This window comes from Leucopleurus acutus (genome assembly GCF_964270905.1).
Source record: "Leucopleurus acutus genome assembly, chromosome: 8".
Lineage (NCBI taxonomy): Eukaryota > Metazoa > Chordata > Mammalia > Artiodactyla > Delphinidae > Leucopleurus > Leucopleurus acutus.
In genome coordinates this window covers 61,326,089-61,353,716 of record NC_139151.1, presented here as the reverse complement: position 1 = coordinate 61,353,716, position 27,628 = coordinate 61,326,089, and the positions used below count along the sequence as shown (strand labels likewise).

The 27,628-nt window shown below is 47.8% G+C and overlaps 3 protein-coding genes and 1 long non-coding RNA gene across 7 annotated transcripts in view; 1 reads left to right on the top strand and 3 right to left on the bottom strand.

The window, feature by feature from the left end:
- The window catches only part of DNHD1 (dynein heavy chain domain 1), a gene marked incomplete at both ends in the record, with an annotated part of 68,257 nt that extends 54,124 nt beyond the window's left edge, over nt 1–14,133 (bottom strand). Inside the window, 6 exon segments of the mRNA XM_082844993.1 lie at nt 896–1,052; nt 3,050–3,160; nt 3,240–3,443; nt 7,895–8,068; nt 11,366–12,032; nt 14,103–14,133. Of these exon segments, the coding sequence (XP_082701119.1) occupies nt 896–1,052; nt 3,050–3,160; nt 3,240–3,443; nt 7,895–8,068; nt 11,366–12,032; nt 14,103–14,133 (1,344 nt within the window).
- Nucleotides 14,134–14,243: 110 nt separating this feature from the next.
- Nucleotides 14,244–14,928, bottom strand: LOC309964984. Its single transcript, XR_014326367.1, has 2 exons — nt 14,868–14,928; nt 14,244–14,611 (listed from the first exon to the last, which is right to left on the bottom strand). It is a non-coding gene; the product is annotated as an uncharacterized lncRNA (long non-coding RNA).
- A 907-nt stretch (nt 14,929–15,835) lies between these two features.
- On the bottom strand, nt 15,836–21,374 carry TIMM10B (translocase of inner mitochondrial membrane 10B). Of its 4 annotated transcripts, XM_082844130.1 has the most exons (5): nt 21,315–21,374; nt 21,028–21,123; nt 20,698–20,830; nt 20,336–20,424; nt 15,914–15,930 (listed from the first exon to the last, which is right to left on the bottom strand). In XM_082844130.1, the coding sequence occupies exons 1-4, from the start codon at nt 21,354–21,356 to the stop codon at nt 20,381–20,383; spliced, it is 315 nt and encodes a 104-aa protein (XP_082700256.1). In that variant the 5' UTR covers nt 21,357–21,374; the 3' UTR covers nt 15,914–15,930; nt 20,336–20,380. The 4 variants fall into 4 exon arrangements, 3 of the variants coding, with proteins under 3 accessions (XP_082700256.1, XP_082700255.1, XP_082700254.1); XR_014326366.1 differs by having other exon boundaries at nt 15,836–15,934; nt 19,520–20,830; XM_082844129.1 differs by lacking the exon at nt 15,914–15,930 and having other exon boundaries at nt 19,324–20,424.
- Nucleotides 21,375–21,583: 209 nt separating this feature from the next.
- Nucleotides 21,584–26,173, top strand: ARFIP2 (ARF interacting protein 2). The gene is made up of 8 exons (XM_082843856.1): nt 21,584–21,654; nt 22,458–22,598; nt 22,856–22,952; nt 23,684–23,802; nt 23,979–24,200; nt 24,719–24,876; nt 25,026–25,200; nt 25,646–26,173. The coding sequence occupies exons 2-8, from the start codon at nt 22,500–22,502 to the stop codon at nt 25,799–25,801; spliced, it is 1,026 nt and encodes a 341-aa protein (XP_082699982.1). The 5' UTR covers nt 21,584–21,654; nt 22,458–22,499; the 3' UTR covers nt 25,802–26,173.
- The last annotated feature ends 1,455 nt before the right edge of the window (nt 26,174–27,628 follow it).

Below are 27,628 nucleotides of genomic sequence, written 5' to 3'. Positions count from 1 at the left end.
AATAAATTAATTGATAAACTCCTACCCCCAACATCTTAAAAAAAAAAAAAAGACATACAAAAATGTTCATAACAGTTATTCACAATAGTAAAAACCTGGAACCAACATAAGTGTCCATCAACAGGAGAGTTAACAAGTAAACTGTGGTACATTTTTATAGTAAAGCACTACATAGCAATACAAAAGAGTGAACCACTACTACCTGCAATGTTATGGATAAATCTCAGTAACATAATGTGGAGTGAAAAAAAGCCAGACGAAAAAGAGAACATGCTGTCTGATTCCATCGTGAAATTCCAAATCGGACAAAATTAATCTATGGTGACAGAGGTCAGAGTAGTGGTTACCTTTGTGGAGGCACTGATGAGAGAGGTACCGGGGAGCTTGCTGAGGTGCTATAAATGCTCTATATCTGGACCTGCTGGTAGTTACATGGGTGTATACATATGCAAAAATTTCAATAAACTGTATTTAGGTGGCATGTATCACAGATACAAAGCAGGCACACGAAGGAAGGACTCCATGACTGGATGCTTCTACCAGCCACAGTGTCCTGTCAAAGGTTCAAGATATGCTCAGACATGAGCCTAGCAGCATGAAAGATGAGGATTCCAACTCTCAAATTCTCTAATGCTCCTGGCACAAACAACTGAAAAAAAGACGTTGTTATGTTCCTTTTCCTCTCTGCTCAAGGCCTTAGGAAAAGGTTGAGTCCAAGTCTCTGCCTACCTGTTATTAATCCATCCACCTACAGCAGAGACTGCTGTTGCTGGACAGGACAATGGCTCTGAGCCAACTGCAGAGTCCAGAACACACAAGCTTAAGCCAAGAGAAGGCTGAAACACTGGCGAGTTCAGCTTGGAGAAAAAGCTCCCAATAAATCGGAGCCTCTTACCAGATGAAGGATGGATGTGCAGAGATGCAGGCAGCGATGGAGCAGCCGCAGAGCTTTGTGGTTTTCCTTGGCTAGAGCCCGCCGTAGGTCCAGCAACTCGTAGCACTGATCTGCTTCACGGGGGAGCCAGGACACAGAGCGCAGCTCCTGCAGAAGCCTGGAATCAAGGACTAAACTGCTCAGAGCCAGCGACTCTGCCCTCTTACCTTGGACACCTTTGACTTCTTCCTAGCCCAGCTCACATCAGAATGAGCAAAGGTTTAGAGAGGTTATAATATTCCCAGGGACCAACAGTGATAGCCTCCTCTTGAGGGTTCTTTGGAAGAGTTTAAGCCCAGGAAGTTGCTGGCTGGGGAACTCTTTGGGAAAGGCTTGGGGTATGTGCAAATGTTTTTTGTTTTTTTCTGTTTTATGTATTTAATTTTTTTTTAATTTTTGAATTTTATTTATTTTTTTATGCAGCAGGTTCTTATTAGTTATCTATTGTAAATGTTTACACTGAGTTACCTTTCTGCCAGGAAAGAGGGTCAAAGAGATCCCAAGGGGTGACTTAGAAGGAGAGACTGCAGAGGCTTCTTCCATGGAATAGGGGAAGCCAAGGGCCTTAACAGTCTAGATGGACAGGTAGGTTTTATTTTATTTTTTCTTTCTTTCTTTATTTTTTACTATTTTTTAACATCTTTATTGGAGTATAATTGCTTTACAATGTTGTGTTAGTTTCTGCTGTACAACAAAGTGAATCAGCTATATGTATACATATATCCCCATATCTCCTCCCTCTTGCGTCTCCCTCCCACCCTCCCTATCCCACCCCTCTAGGTGGTCACAAAGCACTGAGCTGATCTCCCTGTGCTATGCGGCTGCTTCCTACTATCTATCTATTTTACATTTGGTGGTGTATATAGGACAGGTAGGTTTTAGAATCAAAGGTGAGGAACCTCCAACTTCCCTATGGGGAAGTTTCATCCCTGACGAAACCCCACTTCTCTTATTCATTCCCCAAACAACACCCTGAAAAATCTACATCTCTAAATATCCTTGAAAAAATGAAGGACCCCCCTAATAAGCAGAGGATGATCACAATGGGTGTAATTTATTCAGTACCTCTTGGGGCACTGAACATGGTACTTTATATTCACAATCTCATTTAATTCTCACTACAGCTGTGAGTAGCAGAAATCTTCCTCTCTTGTTTTCAGATCAGGAAACTGGGGCTCAAAGAGTAAAGTCCCTTGCTAGTGTTCAGGACTTAAATTCAGATCTGTGCAGCCCAATTATGCCACGATGATTAAGCTAGACTGGAGGATACCTAGAGCAGAGGTTGCAAACTGGTAGCCCATGGGCCGAATTCAGACTGAAAAGGTTTTTATATGTACCACTAAGAGTTGGCCAGCACAGTGTTTTAATAAAAATTTTCACTAACCAGGTAAAATTAAGAGATTTGACAACAAAATGTGGATTCCCAGGTCATCCTGAAAAAATAATGTGGCTGACACACTGGACCCATGTTCCCCATGGCAACAGTCAGTTGGAACTGAGTAGTGACTGTTCTCTTTAGGTGCAATCTCCAAACTGACTGCAGTCCCACACTCCCTAAAGTCTTGACTAGAACCCACTGCATTTCTTCCATAACTCCTCCTTGGGACCTGTAGGCATCTGAGCTTGCAACTCCTATCACAGAACATAACTGGAGTGGTTGAAGAGTTGTGCAGAGAAAGCAAGAAAGTACTGAAAATAGGAGTAACTAAGCTTTTCTTAAAAAAAAAAAGAATCCAATTAATACCATAGTAAGAGCAGAGTTTCAAACACCTGCATTATCATCCTCAAATTTGATATTTAATAATTGTATGATCTGGGGCAAGTTGATGTAGAAATTAATACATAGAGCTATGTTCAGAATATATTATTCAGAGAAAAAAACTGGTTACTTAACAATATGTAAAGTATGATCACATTGGTATATGTGATGGAAAAAAAGACTACAAGGATATGCAACAAAATGTTTGTCATGGTTATTTGTAGATGGTGAGACTGAAGATTTTCTTCCTTTGTGCTTTTTTTTTGTATTTTCCAAATCTTCTACGATGAACGTGTTGTTACTTCTTGTAAAATAATATTTTAAAGTTCATTGAAGTTGTGTTTTGAAGACCTCACCTGCTAATATGGAGTAGCCCAACTCCAAAGTGGGGCACGGCAAAGAGCAGATGCTTCTCTAGGAAAGTCCGGTGCCGGTGCAGCCTCTGAAACTTCACACCCTTCTTCCAGCTACAGATCAGAGGGCAGTGACAGTGGCTGTTGCTCTTTATGACACTTCTTCCCAAATCCCATACCCGTCATCACCTACCAGGCCAAGGCCTTGCGTAAGAGGAAATACTTGAAGAACGGAATGAACTGGAGCTGTTGCCAGAGGACAGAGTGGTGGTGCCAGGTACCCAGCGTCATTGCCTCACTGCCCTCCACAGGATGTACGTGCAGGACCCCAAAGGGAGAGAAGATGTAGTGCTCAGAATTCACCTTGTTGGGTGGTACCACCATCAGGCTGTAAGGTCTTTAAGAAAGGGCACAGATCAGAGCCTTGCAAACTTGTGCAGACTCCAGGGAGGGACAAAAGAAGGACAGGAAGGGGGAAATAAGGAGGCAGGAAAGAAGGCGGAAGAAAGTGGGAAGAGGGGAGAGAGAGCAGAATGATCTTCAAACCAGAAAGATGGAATATTCAGAAGAAACAGAAGCCAAAAATAGGTGGGAAGAAAGAAAAAGACCCCTAGCCAGTCCTAAGAAGTTCCTGTCTCCAGACCCAGAGAGCTAACATCCCATCAAATCTAAGATGCCATAAATTGTAAGCTTGCAGCATTTTTAAAATTATGTATTTGTTTGTTTATTTATTTAGGCCATGCCAGGTCCTAGTTGCAGCATGCATGCGGGATCTAGTTCCCCAACCAGGGACTGAACCCTGGTTGTGCCCCCTGCATTGGGAGCGAGGAGTCCCACCCACTGGCCCACCAGGGAAGTCCCTAGTTGCAACATTTTCTTATGAAATGCTAAAATTAAAAAAATGCCACCAATATGATATGCCACCAATTTGTAAGCTGCATCACAATTTCAGAGATGTTGAAATGTGAAAAAAATGTGCATCTTAGAAATGATAAAATATGTATATCCCTAGATGCTGAAATAACATGCAGAGATAATCAGGGAATGCTGTTTGGAGTAACTGAGAATGGGGAAAAGCAAGAGTAACTAGAAGACTAGACACAGGCCAATAAAGAGGAAAACTGCCACCTAGTGAACCAGACAAGTACCTCCAGAGCCATCTTAACATCCTACTAAGTTGTCTTATTTCAAGAAAATGCACCTACATCCCACATTAAATACAATTTATATGTAACTATATAGTAGTTGCAGAAAACTAGTTGCCATAATGCTATGTTTGGGCACATTTAATAAAGCATTTATTCATTTTTAAAAATATTTATTTTTGGGGCTTCCCTGGTGGCACAGTGGTTGAGAGTCTGCCTGCCGATGCAGGGGACACGGGTTTGTGCCTGGTCCGGGAAGATCCCACATGCCGCGGAGCGGCTGGGCCCATGAGCCATGGCCGCTGAGCCTGCGCATCCGGAGCCTGTGCTCCGCAACGGGAGAGGCCACAACAGTGAGAGGCCCGCGTATCACAAACAAACAAACAAACAAACAAAACAAATCTACATGACTCAAGCCCCCTCTCTTAACCACTGGGTCAGTTGGCATCTCACAGGGTAGCTACCTACCCTAACTGAAGCCTGACTTCCCAAGGGAACACTCCTTCCCCTGTGGCCTTCTTAATGGAGGCTACTCTTCCTGCACAGGGCCAAGAGTCAGGGACAGCTGAGTAAAGACTCTAAGGAAGTGAGGGAATATGTTCTCCCCTAAGTATAAATCAAAATCTAGGACAGGGAGTTCCCTGGTGGCCTAGTGGTTAGGATTCCGGGCTTTCACTGCTGTGGCCCAGGTTCAATCCCTGGTCAGGGAACTGAGATCCCACAGGCCATGTGGTATGACCAAAAAAAAAAAAAAAAAAAAAAACTAGGACAAATAAAAGAAAAAAACATTTTTTATAAATTTATTTATTTTATTTATTTATTTTTGGCTGTGTTGGGTCTTTGTTGCTGCACACGGGCTTTCTCTACTTGCAGTGAGTGTAGGCTACTCTTCGTTGTGGTGCATGGGCTTCTCATTGCAGTGGCTTCTCTTGCTGCAGAGCGCAGGCTTCAGTAGTTGTGGCATGAGGGCTCAGTAGTTGTGGCTTGCGAGCTCTAGAGCGCAGGCTCAGTAGTTGTGGCACACGGGCTTAGTTGCTCCGCGGCATGTGGGATATTCCCGGACCACGTATCGAACACATGTCCCCTGCATTGGCAGGAGGATTCTTAACCACTGCGCCACCAGGGAAGTACCAAGAAAATTTCAATAAATGCAAATACTTTGAAAGAAAACCTGTTACATGGCAAATAAATAAAGTGAAACAAAAAATGCCAGTTTCCACTTTTACTGATGGTGCACGTGAAATTTGGACCAACACTCCCATTTGAGAACAACTAGAAAAACTGGGCAAAGTATCTGGATAAAATATGAAAATCATCAGATAACCCACAAATCAATCCCCTGGGCTTCCAGTTGGGACCCTGGTTACAACACAGGTTGAACCAGAAAACACCTCCCTCCTTGGTGTGGGGCCCCAGCTGCAACTTCTGCTGTTTAGCTTTCTGAGTCTGTTGAAAGCTCATCTCCTCTTCTCCATCTTTCAGGAGCATATAGTAAAACTGACACACCATTGCCTCTGCTGGAATCCCTGGCGAAAAGCAGAACCAAGTGCGAAACTCACTTCATTGGGTCCCTTCTGTGACAGATGTTGGCGCTGTGATTATTCACTGCCTTTTTAGTTCGCTTGCTCATGGTTTCTTGTCTCTCTCTGTGCCTAATTGTCTTTGATTGTGCTGCTTCTCTGACTGTGACTGAGCTGATAGTTGAAAGCCCTAAGCTTGTAATTTTCTTTCTGTAGGCTCTCCACCATGGTCAATAGGCATCTCATCCAGCATTGCTACCATTACTATCACTACTGCCGGACAGTCAAGTGTAGCAGCCGCTAGGTGTCAGTAGGTAGGTTATCACTTTCAACCACAGTGACTAATTAATTGTGATGCCACTATAGGTCATGGATTACTAGTATACTATTTCCCATTAAGAAGGAGGCCGGTACTGTCCAAGGCCAAGGACATTACCAAAATAATATCAAAATCCCTTGAGGATTGTTTCCTGGGACCACTCGTAATATCAGGTACTATATCAGAGTCTGGTCAGGAAAACAGAAATTGCATTAGGAATTTCAACAAAGTGAATTTAACAGAGAAAATGTGTTTTAGAAAAAGTGTCATAGGACACCTAAAAAGCAAAAAGGGAATATTAAGCGCAGAGACAATAACTGCAGGAAATGGATGCCAGCCCTAGAACCAGAGGAGCAAAAGGAAGAGGTTTCTCTAAGAAGGAGATGCTGCCTGGCTGTTACTAGTATATAAGGAGTTTGCAGGGGTGTGTGTGTGGGGGGGGGTGCCTTGCAGAGCGGTGACTCAGAACTCTGATGGGAAGATGCTACCCAGCTGGCGTTGGTCCCTCTCAGGATCAGAGGAGGCTGATTCAGAAACTGGCAGCTGCTGCCAGAGTGAAAGACATGAAGAACAAGCAAAGGAAGGACAGAGTCCCTTCTCCTCTCATCCTGCTGTCCAGTCTCCTTCTAGCACCCCGTATTAATCGAACCTAACAGGAAGCTGGCTGAAAAAGGAGAAATGAAGTTTGCAGTCTCAGCCCCAGTATTACAAAGCAGGGAGAGGAGAGCAGAACTAGAGCCAAGAGACCATTGCTTAATAACTGGCACAATGCTCTCAGTGAACTTTCGTTAAATGAACTGATCAGTAAATCAATGGATGGTACAGCTCACTAGCGCCACCTAAGTTCAGGAGGAAGAGGTCAGTGTATGCAGGAAATAAGGCTCCCTGGGAGTGGGTATCAGATACTGCTTAACAGTGAGACAGTCCTAGGTTTAAGTCCTTTTTCCATCACTTACTATGTGGTCTTGGACCAGTTACTGAACCTCTCTACGCATCAGTCTATTCATCTCATATATGGAAATAATAATGGCACCTATCTGGTAGGTGGGGATTAAATGACACATGGATATAGAAAAGCTTGATTAATGGTCATTGTTATTGTTATTTCTGGGAAGAGAAGAGACTTGAATAAAGCATTTAAAAATACTAAGATTTGGATCTAATGGAAGAAAGTGAATGAATGCCTCTCAAGTCATGTGGATTGAGACTTGTTTTTATCGCACAGAGATAAAATTAGGACGAAAATGTAGAAGTAAAAAGAAAGTAGTCTGAGGAACAGGATGCCTTGCAAAACACAAAGCTTCCCTGAGAGTGTAAAGATTTAAACAAACACCAAGATTCTTGCATTGGAGTTAGAAGAGATCACCATTAAATTCCCTTCTGAGGCGATGACCAAATGTTTCTATCACTCTAGGACAGAACAAAGAAGACAGAGAAAAAAGTAGAAAAGAATGACTAAGACAAAAAGCTATGAGAGGGCTTCCCTGGTGGCGCAGTGGTTGAGAGTCCGCCTGCCGTTGCAGGGGACACGGGTTCGTGCCCCGGTCCGGGAGGGTCCCACGTGCCGCGGAGCGGCTGGGCCCGTGAGCCATGGCCGCTGAGCCTGCGCGTCCGGAGCCTGTGCTCCGCAACGGGAGAGGCCACAACAGTGAGAGGCCCGCGTACCGGAAAAAAAAAAGAGTGGAGAGGAAGCTGAGGAGAAGGGAAGACAGAGGGAAACCTGGAGACAGAGGAGAAATGAGAGGGAAGAGAAGAAAGATAGGAGAGGAGCGGGTCTAGAGAGGAGGAGGGGGGTGGGGAGGCAGCACGGGAGGAATTCCGGGGGCGGGAGGAGTAGGACAGGGGTCTAGGCGGGCGCTCTCACCGAAAGTCGGGGCTGGGAGCCACGTTGAGATAGAGGAAGTGGATCTTGTTCAGGTATCTCTCTGTCTTCATTACGGTCATTATCTGGCTACCCAGGAGGGAAGTCTGCGGTAAGAAGCCAGTGCTTCTTTCTTGGAAGATCTCCTCCCCAGGAACTTCCGAGTCAAGCTGAGACCTGTATGATAAAAAATCAGGAGAGAAGAGGCAGAGCAAAGCGGTCAGGTGGCCACTGTCAGCCAGTGAATGAAGGAGCTAGATCAGGTGCCTGAGAGGACCTGATGTGACCTTGTCAGAGCCTGTCGACCATCTACACCCGAAGGTTCACATACTGAGCAAATACAGCCCATGAGGAGATACAGTCAGGCAACTATATTCGTACACCTGTGTGTGAATAACCTCTCCCTTTCTGATAAGTGAATAATCATTCTGGATTGATTGTGATTACTATGACGTCAGTATTACATAATACTGAGTAAAAGTAATGGGAATACTTGGCTGTCCCAACTCATCACCTTGCAAGCGCACGGTCCTGGATTTCTTCCCTCTGGCAGCCTTCCTAACATTCTTGATCTCCTATCTTTGCCCCCGTTATACCTGCTTTCCAACCCTGCGTGATCTCCATGCTTGTGATTCTTTCTTACTCTTCCTCTATCATCACCCAACTTCCAGCTTCACATCCATCTCTTCCCAGCCGGGATCCGATGAGGCATCCTTCAGCCCACTCAAGCCTGCACCAGTACCAACAATCTTCCTACACTTCTACCATACCAGTCGATAAAATTGGTATTAAAATTAATTATTCAAGAAGCCAGAAGTCAATTACCTGGACTAATAATTTTGGTTAGAGCACAAAAATAAAACTCTGAAAAATTAATCAAAGTATTTTCGTGTCATTAATTGACCCAAATCTAGATCAACAGAACAAGTTACCCCAGGGATACAGTGCAATCCTATTCTAAAGTTCACATCAACGGTAGGGTTTATGATTTTGACGTCAGATCAGGACATCTTAATGGTGTAACTGCTATTAAAGATTCATTTCCTCAATAATTAAAGTGCTACATGATCTAAGTAGGTTCAAAAGATCTCAGAACAAAGGAATGTCATCAGCTCCTCTATAGATTCCTGGTGTCCAGTCTCATCTGTGGGCTCACTCTGCTCGATGTCTTAGTACAAGTCCTCAGGGAGCTACCCCTTGCAGTCTCCTCAGCTGCTATTCCAGGCCTCAACCTACCCCCCCCCCCCACCTATGCCCAGCCCTGCTGAGCTCCCAGTCACCTTCTCTGCCTCCATCTCTGCCCAGGGGAAACTGAGGCTCTCAGCCATGAAATAACTCCCTCAAGTTCAGCTGCCTTTCCACACATTTATCTGTACATATTTCCATCCTAATCTTGTCTCCTAATTTGCGAGGAAGGAGTGACTTTCTTCTCTGCAAGCCTAACTCGTCCATTTGTGCTCAGGATCACTTATCCCGCCTTCATGATGTATTTTTTCTTTTTTTAAGATTTTTTTTTTTGATGTGGACCATTTTTTTTAAAGTCTTTATTGAATTTGTTACAATATTGCTTCTGTTTTATGCTTTGGTTTTTTGGCCCTGAGGCATGTGGGATCTTAACTCCCCAACCAGGGATTGAATCCGCAGCCCCTGCATTGGAAGGTGAAGTCTTAACCACTGGACCGCCAGGGAAGTTCCCTTCATGATGTATTTTCAATCTCTTCTTCTTTGACTGTTAGCCTATATTTATTCATTCACTCTACAAATATTTATTGAGCACTTACTTCTCAAGCACCGTCTTAAAGACTATAAACATCTCTCCATTTTTTGGAGTCCTACTCAGACACCACTATTCTTTCAATCTGCTGTCCTAATCTCTCTCTTTCCCTTTCAAGCCAAGCTTCATGAAAGAATAACAAAACGTGATTTCCACTTCTTCACCTTCCATTCACTCCTGTATGCACTACAATCTGCCTTCCTCCTCACAAAATGCCACTGAAACCACTCTCACCAACCTCTTCCTTATTGCTAAATTCAATGAGTATTTCTCAGGTTTTTCTTACTTGCCTCAGTAGCATTTAACACTACTGACTGCTCCCTCCTCCTTGAAACTTTCCTCTTTATTTCACCTCCTAATCTTCAAGATATTTTGTTAACCCTAATCTAAACCCAAACTCCTCTGACGTGCTTTCCCCTAACTCTGATGTATATATACACACACACACACACACACACACACACACACACATACTCCAGAGGAGCAGCCAGGGGAAAGGCCGTGTTCTTTGATTTTTATAGCACTTAACACAAATCGTCACGATATTTTACTTAAATCAACGTACTTAACATCTATCTCCCTTAACTAAGCTGTAAAACCCCAGGGAAGAGCTTGAGTCTATCTTACCACTTCTGTATCCTCACCATCTAGCAGTTCCTGATATATATTAGATAACCAATAATACTTCTTGAATGTATCAATGCCTGGGAGGCCAGGCCTGGGGAACATGGTACAAATTAAGTCACATTAGCTAGGCCTCAGAGGTTTACCGCCAGCTCCAAAGAGAGGACAAAGAACTTGGCTTCTTGCCAACATCTCAGCCCATTCTCACTCCAGTTAGGTTCCCCCGGGAAAGGAGACTTACACTTAGGGCCCAGGGAAGATCTTTGACAAGAAGAGTCTGCTGGGGTTACTGAAGGCATACACTGTTGGCACTGGCCACCTGTCATCAGGCCCCCAGGAGCCTGCCTATCTGCCCACCAGTAAGACTTCAGGAAAAACTTGACCCCGCCATTAACTTAGAGCAAAAATTGAGAAAGCCAAGCTAGGTTAAAGGTAAAACTACCCTTCTTCCCAGACAGTGAATATGTCACAGACAAGCTGGCCAGAGGACAAGGAGAAATTCCAAGATTAGAGTTAGAGAACTCTCAGAAGAGGGGGTCTCTGGAGGCATTCTGAAACCCTGAAGAGAGCAGTGAGAGCCAGATTGGGGAGAAAATCACCTCTCCAGGGGCCAGGATCCCCTCACTCGCAGGGCAGGAAGAAGGCTCTGGAAGGTCAGAATGAAAGTCCTACCTGTCAGTGCTGCCAACTGTAATGTGCCTTGGAGCTGGCTTAGTTCACACAGACATGAGTGGGAAGGGTCCTCAGACAAGCACTCACCTAGGAGCATCCCGAGGGAAGGACCTGGATCAAACATCCGGCACCCAGCACTAGGGAGGCCCAGAGGCCAGACTCAGGGATTACGAACAAGTGAGAAAAACAACTAAGCGCTATATGAAAAAGAAGTCTAGAAACTCTGGAAACTCAAGCTATTGTCTGAAGCTTTGGCTTCCTCATCGTTGACTTTCGATTTTCATTCATGTCTGCAGTTCCCTATGGGGATTAACACTGAGACCGCTGGGTTTATTTTGCAGACAGAAAGGAAGAGGGTTCTTCCTCTCTTTTGCTCAAAGCCCCAGACTAGGTCCCTCACTTACTTAGTCTCCCTTCCTCCGACAGGCTCCTCTTCTGCGTTGTCACCGTCACTGCTTTCATACTGTACAGGGATGTCCGTCGCTAGTGCCAAGGGCAGGAGGCTAAGGCCATCTAGCCAGTGGGCCTCTTCCAGGGCCACCTCAGTACCAACAATACCCAGGCTGTGCTGTAGCTCAGGCAGTGTCAATGGTCGTAGCCATGTGGCCAGCCCCTCCTCTACTTGCTGCCCTCCCCACCGGGCCTGCACAAAAGGGCAGGCTGGGCGTGGGGGCCCGGGATGGAACCTCTGCTTCTGGGGATAGCAGTCAACATGGGAGGTGCCCCCTAACAAAGAGGTGTCTCGGGGAAAGGCCTGGCCCATGGCACCTAGCAGGTCCAGCTGGAGCTGGGCCTGGACCCAGGGTGCCCAGCGGTATAGCCGCTCCAGGAAAGGCAGCAAATCAAGGCGACCAACAAGCAGCGCACGATATGGAGGCAGCAGACCCAGCACTGCGTACATGTAGTACCAAGCTGCAGGGCCGCCATCCTGCAGCACTGCTGAGAACAGAGTTTGGAGCTCAGCTACCAGGAGCTCCAGCACTGCAGGCCGCCCTGGCTGAGTCACTGCCTTCAGAAACTGCCTCTGTTTTCCCTGACAGGCCCAGCGCTGCTCTGCTGTGTCTAGGACACCTACGGAGTGCCGAGATTCAAGGGCTTTAGCTGACGCCTCTTCATCCGAGACCAAGAGGAGCCAGGCATTCAACTGCCGTCGGACTGACCCTGCCCACTGCTCGGGATCTGACTGCCAGTTCCAGGTTCCTGGTTGCTGGATCTCACCTGCTTAGTTCAGCCCAAGAGAGGGCAAGAGAAGGGGGCTTAGGCTCTGGGCAGGGTCAAAGGGATTGGGAGAAAGGGGAAGGGAGGGACTTAGGACAGGAAAATGGATGGAGCTGCAGGACAGAGCTAGACCAGCAGAGGGCCTTTCCTGAGACCCTCAACCGACCCCACAGATTCCCCCCAAGACTGCTAAAAAGCAGGCCCAGGACAGAGGTAGGGCCCTCCCCGCACAAAAGTCCCTTCCCATTGCCCAGAACACTGTCCCCTCACCTGGCCTAAGGGGCACAGGAGGCAAGGGAAGGGAAGAGAACGGCATCTGCTGGTGAGGTTTCATGGGGAAGTGCCTGCTGGAAAAATGGATGAACTTAGACTCGGGTCCCAGGCACAGGCTCGCTCTACTCACAGCCACCTCCACCCAGAGACTCGCACACACACGTGTGATCACTTGTAGACACACACACACCGAAAGGGCTCACTCAGAGGACCTTAGAACAGCAGGGAACTGTCACTGGGATTGGAGCCTGGCGATCGCCTGAAGGGAGGAACAGGTCGTCACTCAGAGGCAGCAAAGCCCCAGTCCCATTTGCCCATGGGCTGAGGGATGTGTTGAGGACAGAAAGCAGAGGGGTGGGTACAGAGAACTACTTGGTTGGATGGAGTGGGGCCCGGGGTAGACCGGAGAGGGCCGGGCTGGAAGGAGGAGGAAAGAAGGAAGAGGAGGGGAGGAAAGGGAGGGGAGGAGGGTCCGTAGGAGCGCAGGAGAAGGGGACACGCCTGGGGGCAGTGGCGAGAGTGGGTGTCTAGGGGGCGGTGCGAAAGGAAGCTGATCCCCAGCAGGCGAAAGGAAGCTGATCCCCAGCAGCAGACTCACCCGCAGCCCCACCCCCTCCCAGCGGTTAGAACAGTTACTGGATCGCTTGAGGCCCGAGCCTCCTTTGAGAGCCCGGGCGAAACCAGAAAGGGGCGGGGCCTAGGGGGGAGGGGCCGAGCCCAGGCCCAACCTACAGGCTGCCTGCCGGCCTTGGGAACAGGCCGTCTGACCAGTTGGGTCTGGAAAAGAGCTACGTGGTTGATTTGGGGAAGTCGCAATCCTGAGGGCTTCGTGGGCAGGTGTAATGCACGTGCCTGTTTATCTATTACTGAGCCTGTAAGCTGCCACGGGCACCAGCAAGCAGTCTTTGGGACACTCCCCAACCCGACACACACTCGCAAGTATCTGCCTAGCCCACCTCACCCCCTGCAAAAAACCCAAACAAGACACACTCCTTGATCACAGGGAGCTCAAAATTGGGGTTGGAGGTGGGGGGAACGCCTGAATGATTACAATGAATAGAAACTCAGCACGTGATAGAGTCCCACCTCTGCTTTATAAATCTGATAAGAATTCCAAACTTAAAAACTTCAAATGTCCAAAACCAGACTCCTAACTGCCTCCTTCCAAATAAACCTGTTCCTTTCACTGTCTTCCCCATCTCAGTAAATACCAAGTCCATTTTTCCAGTTGCTTGGGTCAAAATTTAGCGTCACCTTTGACTCCCCTCTCCCCCCACACACATCCCATGTCTAATGCTTTAGCAAATTTTGTTAAGTTATAGCTTCAAAATATATCCAAAATCCAACTATTTCTCACCACCCTAAGAGCTAAACCTTGGTCTAGGCCACTATCACCTCTCACCTAGATTATTCCATAGACTTCTAACTGGTCTCTGTTTCCTCCCTTGCCCCTACAATCTGCTCTTTTCAGAGCAGCCAGTGACCTTTTTCAAATACAGGCAGATCCTATGACTCCTCTGCTCAAAACTCACTAATGCCTTATCATCTCATTCCCTCAGGAAAGCCAAAGTCCTACACAGCCTACAATTTGCTATCTCATCAGCTGGCTGCTACCTCTGTGGCCTTTTGACCATCTATCCCTATTCACACCACTCCTCTGTGCCTGGATCACACTGAGCATGCTTCCCCCCCCCGCCAGAGCCTTCATACAGTACATCTCTGCTTACGGTTCATTTAGAAGACAGAGAAGTTTTCTGTGGCTGTGTAACCAATTGCCACAAACTAAGCAGCTTTAAAACAACATCCATTTAGTATCTCACAGTTCTATACATCGATGCCCAGCATGGCCTGACTGGGTTCTCTGCTCAGGATATCATAAGCCTGAAAGGTCATCTGGGCTGAGTTCTTGTCTGGAGGCTCTGGGGGAAAATCCTCCTCCAAGCTCATTCTTGTTGTTGACAGGATTCAGTTTCTTGCGGTTGTGGGACTGAGGTCCCTGTTTCCTCCTGGGCCTCAGGGGCCACTCTCAGGTCCTAGAGGCCACCTGTCTTCCTTGCCATATGGCACCTTCATCTTCAAACCAGCAGCAGTGCCTCAAATCCTTCTTATGTTTCAAATCTTTCTGACATTCTCTTCTGCATCCAGCCAGAGAAAACTCCCTGCGTTTAAAAAGTTCATGTGGTTAGGCCAGGCCCACCCGGATAATCTCCCTTTCTTACAGTCAAGTATGTCATATAATACAACCTAATCACAGAAGTAAAATCTGTCATATTCACAGTCCTAGGGATTATACAGGGTGTGTACACAGGGGGTGGGAAATCTTGCGCACCATGTTAACATTCTGTCTACTACACATATGCTGTAATAACAAAAAGACCCCCAAAATACGATGGCTTAAACATAATAGAAGCTTACTTTTTCTCTCACACAACTGTCCAGGAATAAGTACTCCAGGGCTAATATGGCAGCCTTTTAGTTGTTCTGCCTTCTTCAAGGAAGTGGTCCTTATCTTCAAGGTCCAAGACAGTTCACCACCATGTGTGTTGGGCCTCATCCCAAGTAGTGAGATGGGGCAAAGAGTAGGAGAAGGCCCACCCTTACCCTTAAGGGCACAACCTGGCAATGCATGCATCACTCGATCACATGGACACACCTAGCTGCAAGGAAAGTTGCAAAATCTGATCTTTATTTTCAGCCACCATCTGCCCAGGTTAAAGTCAGGGGTTCTATTAGTAAAGGAAGAAGGGGACGATGGATGCTATGGGCAAGTAGAGGCTGATGCCACAGTGAACACTCTTTTTCCAGATGTCCACGAGGCTTCCTCCCTCATTTCAAGTTTCTGCTTAAAGAGACCTCATTAGTGAGTTCTTCTCTGACAACCTAGCCTAAAATAGCAACACTGTCCCCAGCTTCCTTATCCTTCTTACCCTGCATTGATTTTCCCCATAGCACTTATTACCATCTCATATCAATACTTACTTAACTGCTTATTGTCTGTTTCCCCTGACTAGAAGCATAAGCTCCACGGTGGCGGTTTCTGACTGCTCTCTGCTGTACCCCCAGCCCCTAGTACTAGGCACCATGAGTAGGTGATCACAAAATATTTGTGGAACAAAGGCATAAATGTATAGCAATCAATCGTCATTAGTGAGAAACAGGACAGACTCTGGAAGTCACACTGACTGGATTGAAAACCTGACTCCACCACTTGCTAGTCGTGGGATATTTTACTGCAATTTTATTTTTTTGTGTAAAATGAAGATAACAGTAGTACCTACTTTACAGGGTTGTTGTGAGAATTAACTGAGTTAATGTATATAAAATGCTTAGACTAGAGGCTGGTAGATAGTACACACATGATATAACTGACCTGTGTGAGCTGCGTGCTTTTGTTGTTGTTTATGGCACTCTACCAAGTGCTGTGGACGTAATGGTGAACGAGACATAAAAGGGTTCAATGAGGGCACAAATAAGAATCCTTCCTGGAAAAGGCAAGGAAGAGTTACAGGTAGGCCTTAAAGTTTTAGGCCTTAAAATAATAGTTTTTTCCAGTTATAAAATAAATTATGGGGATGTAATACACAGAGGAGGGAATACAGTCAATAATATTGTAATAACTTTAAATGGTGACAGATGGTGACTAGACTTACTGTGGCGGTCATCTCATAAGGTATATAAATGTCAAATCACTATGTTGCACACCTGAAACTAGTATAACTATGTATATCAATTATACTTCAGTTAAAAAAAGTTTTCCAGACAGACAAAGCCAAAAGGGAATTCTGTTCAGTAACCTCTACTGAGCCTTCAACACTACCTAATAATCTAATTATGTTCCTTTTGTCAGTTCACTCTCTCATTCTGTGCAATGACTATTTCAAACCTTCTGCTGTACTTTCTCATCTTCCATTTTCTTTGGCTTTACTCTCTGACGATAACTTCACTTCTGAATTACCAGTGACTAACGCTCAAAATGGGGATGAAACAATCCCAGAAAAATTACACTGAGAAATAACAGGACCTTGAGAAACTTTCAGATTTAATGGCTGGAGGTGGGTAAGCCCGCAAAGGAGGCTAAGAAGCTGTGGCCAGAGGTAGTAGTGAAAACACAAGTGGAATCACAGACACCAGTGAGAGTGTCCATGAGGAACAAGTCGATAGTACCAGATGCCACTAAGAAGTGAAGTAAGCTGAGGAAATAACCACTGGATTCAGGGATATGAAGGCCACTTGGTGAGCTAGGGTGACCTCAGGAAGAACTATTTCAATAGAATAAAGGTTACAGAAGTCAAAATAGGGTGGGGGGAGAAGTGGGAATGGAGAAGACCAAAGTATCCACTGTTTTGAGTTTAGCCGTCAAATGGAAAAAAGCTGGACGGTACCTGTGAGGTAGAGTGGTTTGTTTGCTGTAACGGGAGTCTTCGGCATGCTTAAACACTGATGAGAATTTAGTAAAGTGGGAAAAAGTCAGAGATCTCCAAAGAAGGAAGGACTAGGATTCAGTGCACAGGAACAGGCACTGGCCATGAGCGATATTTGTCCTGTTTAGACAGGAGGGAAAGAGGAGAGAATGATGCAGATGTAGATGGATGACCAAGTTTTGAGTTTCAAGATGTTGCGGAAGTTCCTAACTGATAGCTTTTACTTTTGCCTATGAAGTTAAAATAAGGTTACCTGCGGAAAGTGAAGAGAATCATGGGGATAATAAGAGGCTTAAGAATATTGGTTTGGGGCTTCCCTAGTGGCGCAGTGGTTCAGAATCTGCCTGCCAATGCAGGGGACATGGGTTCGAGCCCTGGTCCGGGAAGATCCGTGGAGCAACTAAGCCCGTGAACCACAACTACTGAGCCTGCGCTTTAGAGCCCATGAGCCACAACTACTGAGCCCACGTGCCTAGAGCCTGTGCTCCGCAACAAGAGGAGCCACTGCGATGAGAAGCCCGCGCACCGCACCGCAATGATCAGTAGCTCCCACTCACCGCAACTAAAGAAAGCCCATGCGCAGCAAAGACCCAATGCAGCCACAAAAAAAATAAATAAATTTATATAAAAAAAGGAATATTGATTTGAAATAGTCATTGCAGGGAACAGGAAAGACGACTAGAAAAATCTAGTGGGATTACAGGGCTTCAGACTCCATTTGAAGTTGATAACCATGGATTCATAGCGATATAAATCTGCTCTATAGTCATTACCTTGGGCAGTTTTTAGATGTCCAAATGCAGGCACAAATGTTTCATTTTACCCAGGCCCAACAAAGAAATGAGAGGGAAGGAAATTTAGCCTATTCCAAAAGAATTACTAGAATTTCATAAGGACTTTGTTTTTGGCCACGCCCCATAGCGTTCAGGAGCTGAGTTCCTAGACCAGGGATCAAACCCAGGCCCCCTGCAGTGGAAGTGCGGAGTCTCAACCAGTGGACGACCAGCAAAGTCCCAAGAATGACTAGAATTTAAGCTCGACAGGAATCTAAAGACAGGAAGGTGTTAATGGAGAGAATGTAGAAGCAATGGCCTGAACGCTGCATTGAAATTAAAAACAAAAAATGGTAGAGGAATAGTCCAATAAACAAAGTGGAAGGAATACAGTCAGTGAATAAGATGCAAGTAATAGTGTTTTGAAGATGGAGCAGTTTGGGGTGGTGACAATGGAAAGGATGTAAGTAAGAGTAGCCGAGACAGAGTAGAAATCATTAGAGATTGGGTCAAGGAACTAAGAGACAAAAAACACTGAACGGACTGTCTTGTGTAACATTAAAGTATCAAGAGGAAGACCAACGGCTAGCTCTGCAGAGGAAAGTAGGAGAGTGGCAGTTACTACAGATAAGTAATAAGAGAGGTGATACAGTTGAATAGGCTCAAAGGAATTAGACTTTGCAAAGGAGTAGGCAGTTAAGTTCTGAAGCCACAATAGCAAGAACAACCCTGTCTCAAATATGTGTTTGTGATAAAGGGATAAAGCTTTGTCAACATTTATCCTCATGTTGTGCTTGAAACATCACATTGCTCATTATACCAATGGCTAAGACGTCATGGTAAGACCTCAAGGAGATTTCAGTGACAAAGGAAGACGGATAGTAGGAAGAAGGTACTTTTCGTTAAGTATTGAACCTATTTATAAACAGAAAGGAAAGAAGAGATTAAAAAGTCTTGGTGGATCAGACTGAGGGACACTTGTCTTTCCATGCCTAGGGAAAAGTTGACTGCAGATGAGCAGGCAAATATAAGCTCTGGAAGTTCAAAGGACATAGGCTTTAGAGTCAGACAGATCTGTGTTCCTAGCCCTTCTCCAGCAATTACTAATTACGTGACATGGAAACATAGATAATTCACAGTGGAAGTTTATTGCAGGGATATACATAAATATCGATGGAGAACAATCCTCCCACTATCAGAATATCCCAGGTCCCCAATCCTGTCTCTGGGAATTGCAAAGTTCACAAGCTGCTTTACCTGCATTTACACTTTTCAAGGAGAGAACTTTATTGGGCAGACATGAAGCCACTCAGTAGGAAAGTTCCTGATCAACAACTTTTTTTATTAAGGAAGGGTCTTAGCAAACCTTTCTGTTCAAGATTTGTTCAGCTAATGAGGCAAAAAGCTGATTAGAGCCACTTTTCTCAATAGGTAACTGCGTATAAGGTGGGCTTCTGGTACATACTGAATTCTTGCCTCCTCATCTGTTAAGTGGGGATAATACCAAGACCAGAACCTATACAAAGCGGGTGCTCAACAGATATTTTGAAAGGCAGCCTGGTGTAGTAAAAGATTTTAAAGACAGGTCTGCATTTTCAGACAGGGTCTGCTACCAGAGAATTTCAATGCCCTGATCTGTACAGGAGAGGAAACATCTGCTTTGTGGATGGTTGTAAGTTTTCTTTTATTTCGTTTTTTTTTTTTTTTAATGATTGTAGGAGCCAATGTCTAAGAAGTTCTACTTCCATTTTAAAAATCAAACATGGTCACCTGATGGGGAATAGTCAAGGATGAGGCAGGGGATTAAGGAGAGCAATGAAGGTGTAAAATAACTGCTGTAGTGATTAGGAGAGCAAACAGACCAGGAACTCACAAAGGGTTGCTTGTTTGTAACGAGGGCTTGGTTGAGGTTGGAGATCTTGAATATTTAGTGGCATTCACTACACAGCTTTGTTTTTCTCTAGCAGTGTGAATGGAGGAACAGAAATGTTAAAACAGCTGATACAAAAAGGACACAAAAATGGCAAGAAAATTCAGTGATGTATAGGCCACTCAGATTGCTGAATACAGAAGTAAATTCCACACGGAGGGAAATAATGAGGAAAGAACAGACAGGCTGGAATTAGAAATCACAGAACAGGCACAGTGGGAACAATCTGGGGTAGAGGAAGAGATGGAATCAGGAGATTACAGACAAGCAGTGAGACATTAAGGTAACATTCAAGAAGTCCTGAAGATTTGGCTTTCTTCCTTTTTTTCCCATAACCATCACCATCTACTTCTCCCTTAGGTTTTTATCCCTCGAGTCTGACTGTATTGCAGAATATGGTTCCACAAGTTTTCCCCTTTCTGACTGCTCCTGAAGACAAGCACACAGATCTTCTTTGTTTAAAGATTTTACTGCTCATCCTAAGAAGACAGAAAATATTAAGTAACAACTTGAGGAAGTGGTTGACGTTCCAGAACACCCCAGAATTCTTACAGGTTTCATCTCTGTCTGAGGCTACTGACTTCCCAGGAGGTAGCGCCTAAAAGCCCTGTGGATTCTTAATCTGCTGTCCTTAGATATCTCTAAGTGAGCCATTTAAGTCAGACAGATTTAAGGACAGCTAGACAGAGTTCCCATTTTCTGTCATCTGGGCAGAAACCAACTTCTTGTCGCTATTACCAGTCTTAAAATTGTACCCACAGATGTCGCTTTAACCAGGTGCCTGGGAATGCTGACGTTTTCCTTCTACACATTGAAGGCAATTTCTCTGCTGCCAGGGCTGAAGCATCCTGACAGAATAATAAAGATGGTGTCAATCAAGTGGGCAAAGCTTCCTTGCCCAGAATATAAACCAAACAAAGTAAAAGTGGGTTTATTAGCTCCAGGAAAAGGAGCAACAGTACCCAGCTCTCAGGCAACTCCTCACTTTCTATATACAGGTCGCACCCAGCCCAAGGTCCACTGGCTCCTTAAATATGAGGGTCCATCCAGTGCCTCCCTTCCCGGGGTTGGGGACGACTAGCTCCCTGATGGCGAGGTTTCGGGCTGTTCGGCAGCAACACCTGGCACAGATGAGGCAGCCTCGTAGTCTGCGATGCGGCGCTGTACCAGGGCAGGCATGAGCTGCACGTAAGCGGCCATGAGGCGGTGGTTGGAATGGATCAGCTTCCCAGCACAGCTGTGCAGACAGGCCTCCTGGAAGGAAGACAGAGTGGAAGTAGAAGCCAAAGGTGTCTCGTCAGGTCCGTCTCCTTCCTTCCCATCCCCAGCCTAGGGGCGAGGGTCGCAGAAAGGCCAGTGCCAGAGGTAGGGGAAGTGGCGGAACAGGGAAGCAGTCTACGGTTAACTCTGAGGATCGAGGGTAATCTCCCTACTCGGTTCCCCCACCTAACCTCCTCAGCATCCAGAGCTCGGTGGTGCAGGCTGGGCACGCAGCGCTGGAAGCAGAGTTCCGTCATCCGATTGTAGACCAACAGGAAGTCCCGCAGCTGGGAAGAAGGGGGACAAGGAACTCAGCGAAGAGGGGCCACATCTCAATTCAAGGCCGCGCAGCCCGAGCTTTCCCAGGACCGCACCCCATGGCCCGACGTTCCCAGCCCTCTGATGCCTGGTTCCTTGGGGTTCCCGCCATGCAGACAGGGATGCTAGCTGAACGCGTGGCCCCAAAGCTCCCACTCACGTTTCTGAGCTGCTGCTGCTGTTGCTGCTGCTGCTGCTCCATCACACCACCGGCGCGTGCCCTACGCCACTTCCTTCACAGCTTCTCGGTAACGCCCCGGAAGTGACCTCTCGTGACTCCCCAGGGACAGAGAGGTTGGCTCCAGGATAGCCCTGCCCCCAGATGCCAACGTCACTTCCGCCCTCATAATCTGCGACGTGGCCGGCTTCTTCTGCCCGTGAAAGGACGTCACTTCCGCCGAGTCCCTGACCTGCTGCTAGGATCGCGACAGGAACTGGAGCCCGAGGTCCCCGCGCGGCCCGGGCCTGGCGCCCTGAGGGGAAGAGCCGCCCGGCCCGAGGTGAGAGGGACGTGCATGGGCGAGGGCAAGTTGAATGCACGAACCTGACGTGAGGGCAAGATGCCTCTGAACCCTGGGGAAGGATGAGGACACACCTGATGCCCAGGTGTATGGGGGGAGGGCGGAGACTCACACACCTGGGGAGACATAACTGACTTTGGAAGGGATCACCTACCTATGTACTGGGAAAAAGAGGCTTTTCCCAGAGGTTGTGAACTTATACCAAGTGATTCAACAAAGGCCTGAAGGGGGAGGGCCCGAGGAAGAGGAGGTGCATGGGATGGAGAAAGGGGAGACCCCCTGCAGGAAAGAGGAAGAAACACTAAAGGAGTGTGAGAGGCCGAGCAGTGGAGAACATACCTGAATGGGGGTACACACCTGAGCCCTGGGAAAGGGGTTCATCTCCTGATGGGGAGAAACACCTGCATGGGCATATGCTTCTTGAGAGCACAGACTTTATCTCTCTTGTTCACTGCTGTTTCTCTATTGCCTAAAATAGTGCATGACACGTAGTAGGCACTCATTAAATGTCTGTTGAGTGAGTGAATGCATGAATGATCACCGGAGTCCTGGTAGGATAGGGGGGTTCATGAGAACATGACCTCAGGTCAGGCACACCTGAGGCCTGGGTGTGCGTGTTACAAATATGCACCTTGGAGGGGAGAAATACATATACTTCAGGGAAGAGTAGTGGCCAAACCCCAGAACACTGAGGCCGTGGGACAACCTCCGAAATGGCAGGGGAGATCTTCCTCTTTGGAGTCCTGGCCAGTTTCCAGAACTGTCTGTGTTGGGCTTTGCAGGGCGCTGGGGTAGAGACTTTGACTCCAGTCCCTTCGCTAGCCATGACGGACGGGATCCTAGGGAAGGCAGCCACAATGGAGATCCCCATCCACGGGAATGGTGAAGCTGGGCAGCTTCCTGAGGATGATGGGCTGGAGCAGGTGCTTCTGTTTGATTCTTCATATTGTTTCAATTGAGGAATCCCAACTCATAAACCCTGAACCCTCGTCCCTATTCCAGTAGCCTTCCCCTAACTTACCTAATCTCCCTTCAATCTTTTTACAAATCTTTGTTCTGATTCTGTGCAGACTTCCCTTGTGTGCTCTCTCTATGATGCTTCAATCCAAGCTTGTTTTCACCCCCAAAATGCTTCAGCTGCCCCTATGTTCCTGAAGCCCCCCTCTTCTCTGGCCTATAGGACCTCCAGCAGGTGATGGTGTCAGGACCCAACCTCAATGAAACCAGCATTGTGTCTGGTGGCTATGGGGGCTCTGGTGATGGACTCATCCCCACAGGTATGAATGATCAGAACAGGACAGGAAGCTTGAGTGGAGAGGGGGAGAGTGGTGGTTCGAGGGAGCATAGAGTATGTCTAAGAAGGCTTGAATTATGTCTGGAGATCCTGGGAACCTCTGCTAGTATGAACCCTATGGAATCTCAGCCCAAGGCCAGTTCCCAGAGTTGTCCATCTGCTCCCACTTGTCATTTAGCCCCACTTGTCCTTTCTCTGCTGTCACCACCTAAGTCAAGCAAAGAACTCTGTTTCCCAGGCCTCCCCTGCCTGCTCTGGAGCCTGAATCTGATTTGGAACTTTGTGAGGCTTCTCAGAGTTTTACTTTAGACTCTAACATTTAGAGGAACAAACAGCTCTGAATCTCACAATGACTAGTATCCACGTGGAATGTCAGCCGGGTTTTCTGTTTGATGGACCCACTATCCTTGATCAGTCACCCCATACTCAGCCTATTTCCTGCTGTTTTCTCTACCCCTGTACACTAGCAACTCCCTCTTCCCTCCTTCTTCAGTCCCCACCGCCACTTCAGAAGGAGGCCGGATGTATATTGGGTTTTGGGTCTCAGGGCACAGTGTATGAGTTCCTCCTAGTGAGTAGGAGAATCTAATTGTCTCTAGGTTCTGCTCCTTCAGGGAAGTCATTTTCATGTGCTGGGAGGGAAGTATGGGCGGAACCACAGAGGTGTCTGATTGTATCTGAGAGAGGCTGGTGTCAGAGAACTTGGTCCTTTAGGGTCTGGCCGCCATCCATCTCACAATACCAACTCTGCTGGCCCTGGAGATGAGGTGGCTCGGGGCATCGCTGGAGAGAAGTTTGACATCGTCAAGAAATGGGGCATCAACACATATAAGGTGGGATTCAGGCACCTCTCCCTTCCCCCAAACTCCCCTGGGTACCTTTTCCCCATCTTCCAGATCCTAATGTCCCATCTATGGCTGAGACTAGGAGCCTGGGGATGCTGGGGTAGGTACGTTTTGGGAGGACAGGGTGCTAGGGTCTCTGACCTATTCCCTCACTTCCCAATCAGTGTACAAAGCAGCTGTTATCAGAGCGATTTGGCCGAGGCTCCCGGACTGTGGACCTGGAGCTAGAGCTGCAGATTGAGCTGCTGCGTGAGACGAAGCGCAAGTATGAGAGTGTCCTGCAGCTGGGCCGGGCACTGACAGCCCACCTCTACAGCCTGCTGCAGACCCAGCATGCACTAGGGGACGCCTTTGCTGACCTCAGCCAGAAGTCCCCAGAGCTTCAGGTGCCTCAGCCAGGCCTGAGAGGGTGGGGGGCTGGGCCCGGGCCCGCCAGGCAGTCACCCCTCAGCCTCCCTCCCTCCTGCAGCCCAGAGGGAGAACCCCTCCAGGGCGGGCCCAGCTCTGCCCCCAGCAGCACGCACCTGTGGAGGCAGGGGCTTGTACGGAGGTCCAGAAGTTGGAGGGGGTGGGGCGGGCGGCACACCAGGTGCCTCACAAGTACCGCTCTCTGCATTGACAGGGATGCCTTCAGTGCTCAGCCTAATCGGAGCCCCTCCTTTGCCTGCTGCACTAGCTTTCCCTACTCCAGTTCTGTGAACTTCATCTGAGGCCCTCACTCCCACATTCCTGTCCCAGGCATCCCCAGGGCAGCCCCACTAACGTTCTGGCTAAGAGAGCCTTGCTGGAGGCAGTGCTGGGTTGTTCCACTTTCAATGGCTGGTTCCTCCCGGGAGAGGAGGGGAGAGAAGGGCCCTACAGCCCCGACTGTTACTCAAGGCCTGTCCCTCCCTTCTGCCCTCAGGAGGAATTTGGCTACAATGCAGAGACGCAGAAGCTGCTGTGCAAGAATGGAGAGACGCTGCTAGGGGCTGTGAACTTCTTTGTCTCTAGCATCAACACGTTGGTAACCAAGACCATGGAAGACACACTCATGACTGTCAAACAGTATGAGGCTGCCAGGTGTGGGCACTGGCAGGGCCTAGGGTTTGGGGCATTTGGCTGGCATGGGTGGAAGTTTGAGCTTTAGGGGCACAAGAATTGAGAAAAGAAAGGAGAGTATGTGTGGAGGGCAAAGGGGTGGAGACCAGCCCATATCACCCCCTCCCCAGGCTGGAATACGATGCCTACCGGACAGACTTAGAGGAGCTGAGCCTAGGCCCCCGTGATGCAGGGATGCGCGGTCGACTTGAGAGTGCCCAGGCCACTTTCCAGGCCCATCGGGACAAATATGAGAAGCTGCGGGGAGATGTGGCCATCAAGCTCAAGTTCCTGGAAGAAAACAAGGTGCTAACCCCACCCCTTTGACCCAGCCCACCTTCCCATCTGTAACACTGACCTCACCACCCCCCCAAAAAAAAACCCCTCCCCATTATTGGATGGGGAAATGCGGCCTGGCTAAGGAGTGGGATCTTCCCCAGCCCACTCAAGCCCTGGGCCTTTCCCGTCACCCTCCCTCTGATCCCTTGAGGATTTGGCTGCTGATCCCAAGAACATAACTGGGAAAAAGCCACCCCGTAAGCTTGGGTGCCAGAACCTCTGGCCCTGCCAATCAGGTCAGGTTTCTCCTATCACACTGGCTTTTATCCTTTGGCTCCCTTGATGGAGGTCAGCCCCCACTCCAAAGGCACGATCAGAGCAGAGTCCATGTGCCCCTGGTCTGGGCTCAGGCTCACAGCCCCTCAGGAAGGGTGTCTGAGTCCAGTCTCAGCTGACCTCGCTGGCCCCCCAGATTAAGGTGATGCACAAGCAGCTGCTGCTCTTCCACAATGCCGTGTCAGCCTACTTCGCTGGGAACCAGAAACAGCTGGAGCAGACCCTGCAGCAGTTCAACATCAAGCTGCGGCCTCCAGGAGCTGAGAAGCCCTCCTGGCTGGAGGAGCAGTGAGCCACTCCAGCCCAACCTGGCTGTCAAGGACATTGGGAGGGGCAGTCCCAGGGTGGGGGAGATTTGGACATGGGACATCCCTTGCCACCTGCGCTCTGGCTTGGGTTCCCTTTCCCTGGCTGGGGCCTGACAGGAGGTCTGCAGGCCCAGCAGCTGCTGCCCTGTCCTTTATCTTCCTGGCCACTGGGCTTCATTCCCAGATCTTTTCCTTCCACTCCACAGCCAAAGGCTATGACAAAAACCACTCCCTGGCCAATGGCATCACTCCTCAGGCCTATCCCAGTTCCTGGGGTGTGCCCCCTGACCAATGGCAGAGCCTCAAAAGGCCCTGTCAGCCAATGGCAGCTCTTCTTGGGCTCCCCTGGGCCAATGATGTTGCCTCCAATATCCTTTGTCCCTCCTCAATGCGTGCCCATTGCAGAGAAGGGGACTGGGACCAAAGGGGTGGGGATATGGGGAGCCCCATTTCTGGCCCTGCATCTGAATGGGTCTCCCCTCACCTACCCACCCAGTTTAATTGTGCTTAGAGCCCTGGAAGATTGGGACCTAGCACTAGGAATAAACCTTTCATAAAAGCAGGCCCAGTGAGGTCAATTTGTGGGGGACTCTAGGAGGGTGGTCTGGGTAGAGAAGCACTCAGTCTAATTACACACCAAAATCCTATCATTTCAGGAGAGCTGGGGCCAGATAGCTGAAGTCACAGGTTTCAGGAACAATCTGAGGGCCTACTCTCCTCCCCCAGCCCCAGTAGGAGCCAAAGCTTTATTTGCCCTTTAGGCTAGCACCAAGATAGCAATGGATCTTAAAACACAGGGCCCAGAGCGGGTTGGGCCCACTGACCTCCATCATCCAATCATTCATACAGCAAATATTTACTGCGTGTTTTTATTTGCCAGGCACTGCGCTAGACCCTGGCGAAACATCAGGGAATAAAACACGGTCCCTGTCCACAGTGCTTACAGCCTAGTGGGGGATAGAGGCAAGTAACTAGGCAACTACAATACAGTGATAAGTACTAGGATACAGAAATACGGAAGTACAGGGGGCTATGGGAGCACAGAGGAGGGGCATCTAGCCTAGATAGGTGGATGGGGATGTCAACTTGAAAGCTGAGACCTGAGGGTAACTAGAGGATAGCCAGGTAAAGAGTAGGGGGAAGAGCATCTTAGGCAAAGAGGCCAACATACGTGAAGGCCCTGAGTAGGAACAGGAAGGAATTCAGCTTGGGAAAAATGAAGGGGGAGTGGCTAGAGGATGACTCTAGAGGTAAGGTGGTAGACCATGCTGAGCCTCTTCAGGCTGCTTACGGACTTTTGCCCTTTGTTCAAAGGAGCTGTGAAGCCTTATCAGCAGACGTTTGATGACAGGGGAGTTTAGGACTGAGGAAAGAAGTCTTTGTGAGGCTTAAAATAGTGTTATACAGACCGGAGTGGCCTCATATTGAGTAGTCTCTTAGCCCTGGCCCCATATTCCAAAGCAAGGGTGAACCCTGTCTGAGGTTCATTCACAAGCACCAGAGCACCTGCGCTGGGTGCCAGAACTGAGGCAGATTAGAAGTCAAGGCACTTCCCAGGGTCCCTGCTGCATCCCGGTGTCGAGCCCAAATCTGAACCTTGTGTGATGCAAGAAAGCTCCCCAATAGCACTTTGATTTACTCAGGGACCAGGTACCATCACCCTATGCTCCTTGACCAAGGAATGCTCCAGATTTTTTCAGCATTCTCCCCTACCTCTGGAAGGGTGCAGTTATCTGACTGGAGCTTCATTATAGAATGAGGTGGCCCCTCACTTTATGGGCCACTGGGGCTTTTTCAACATGAAATGTACT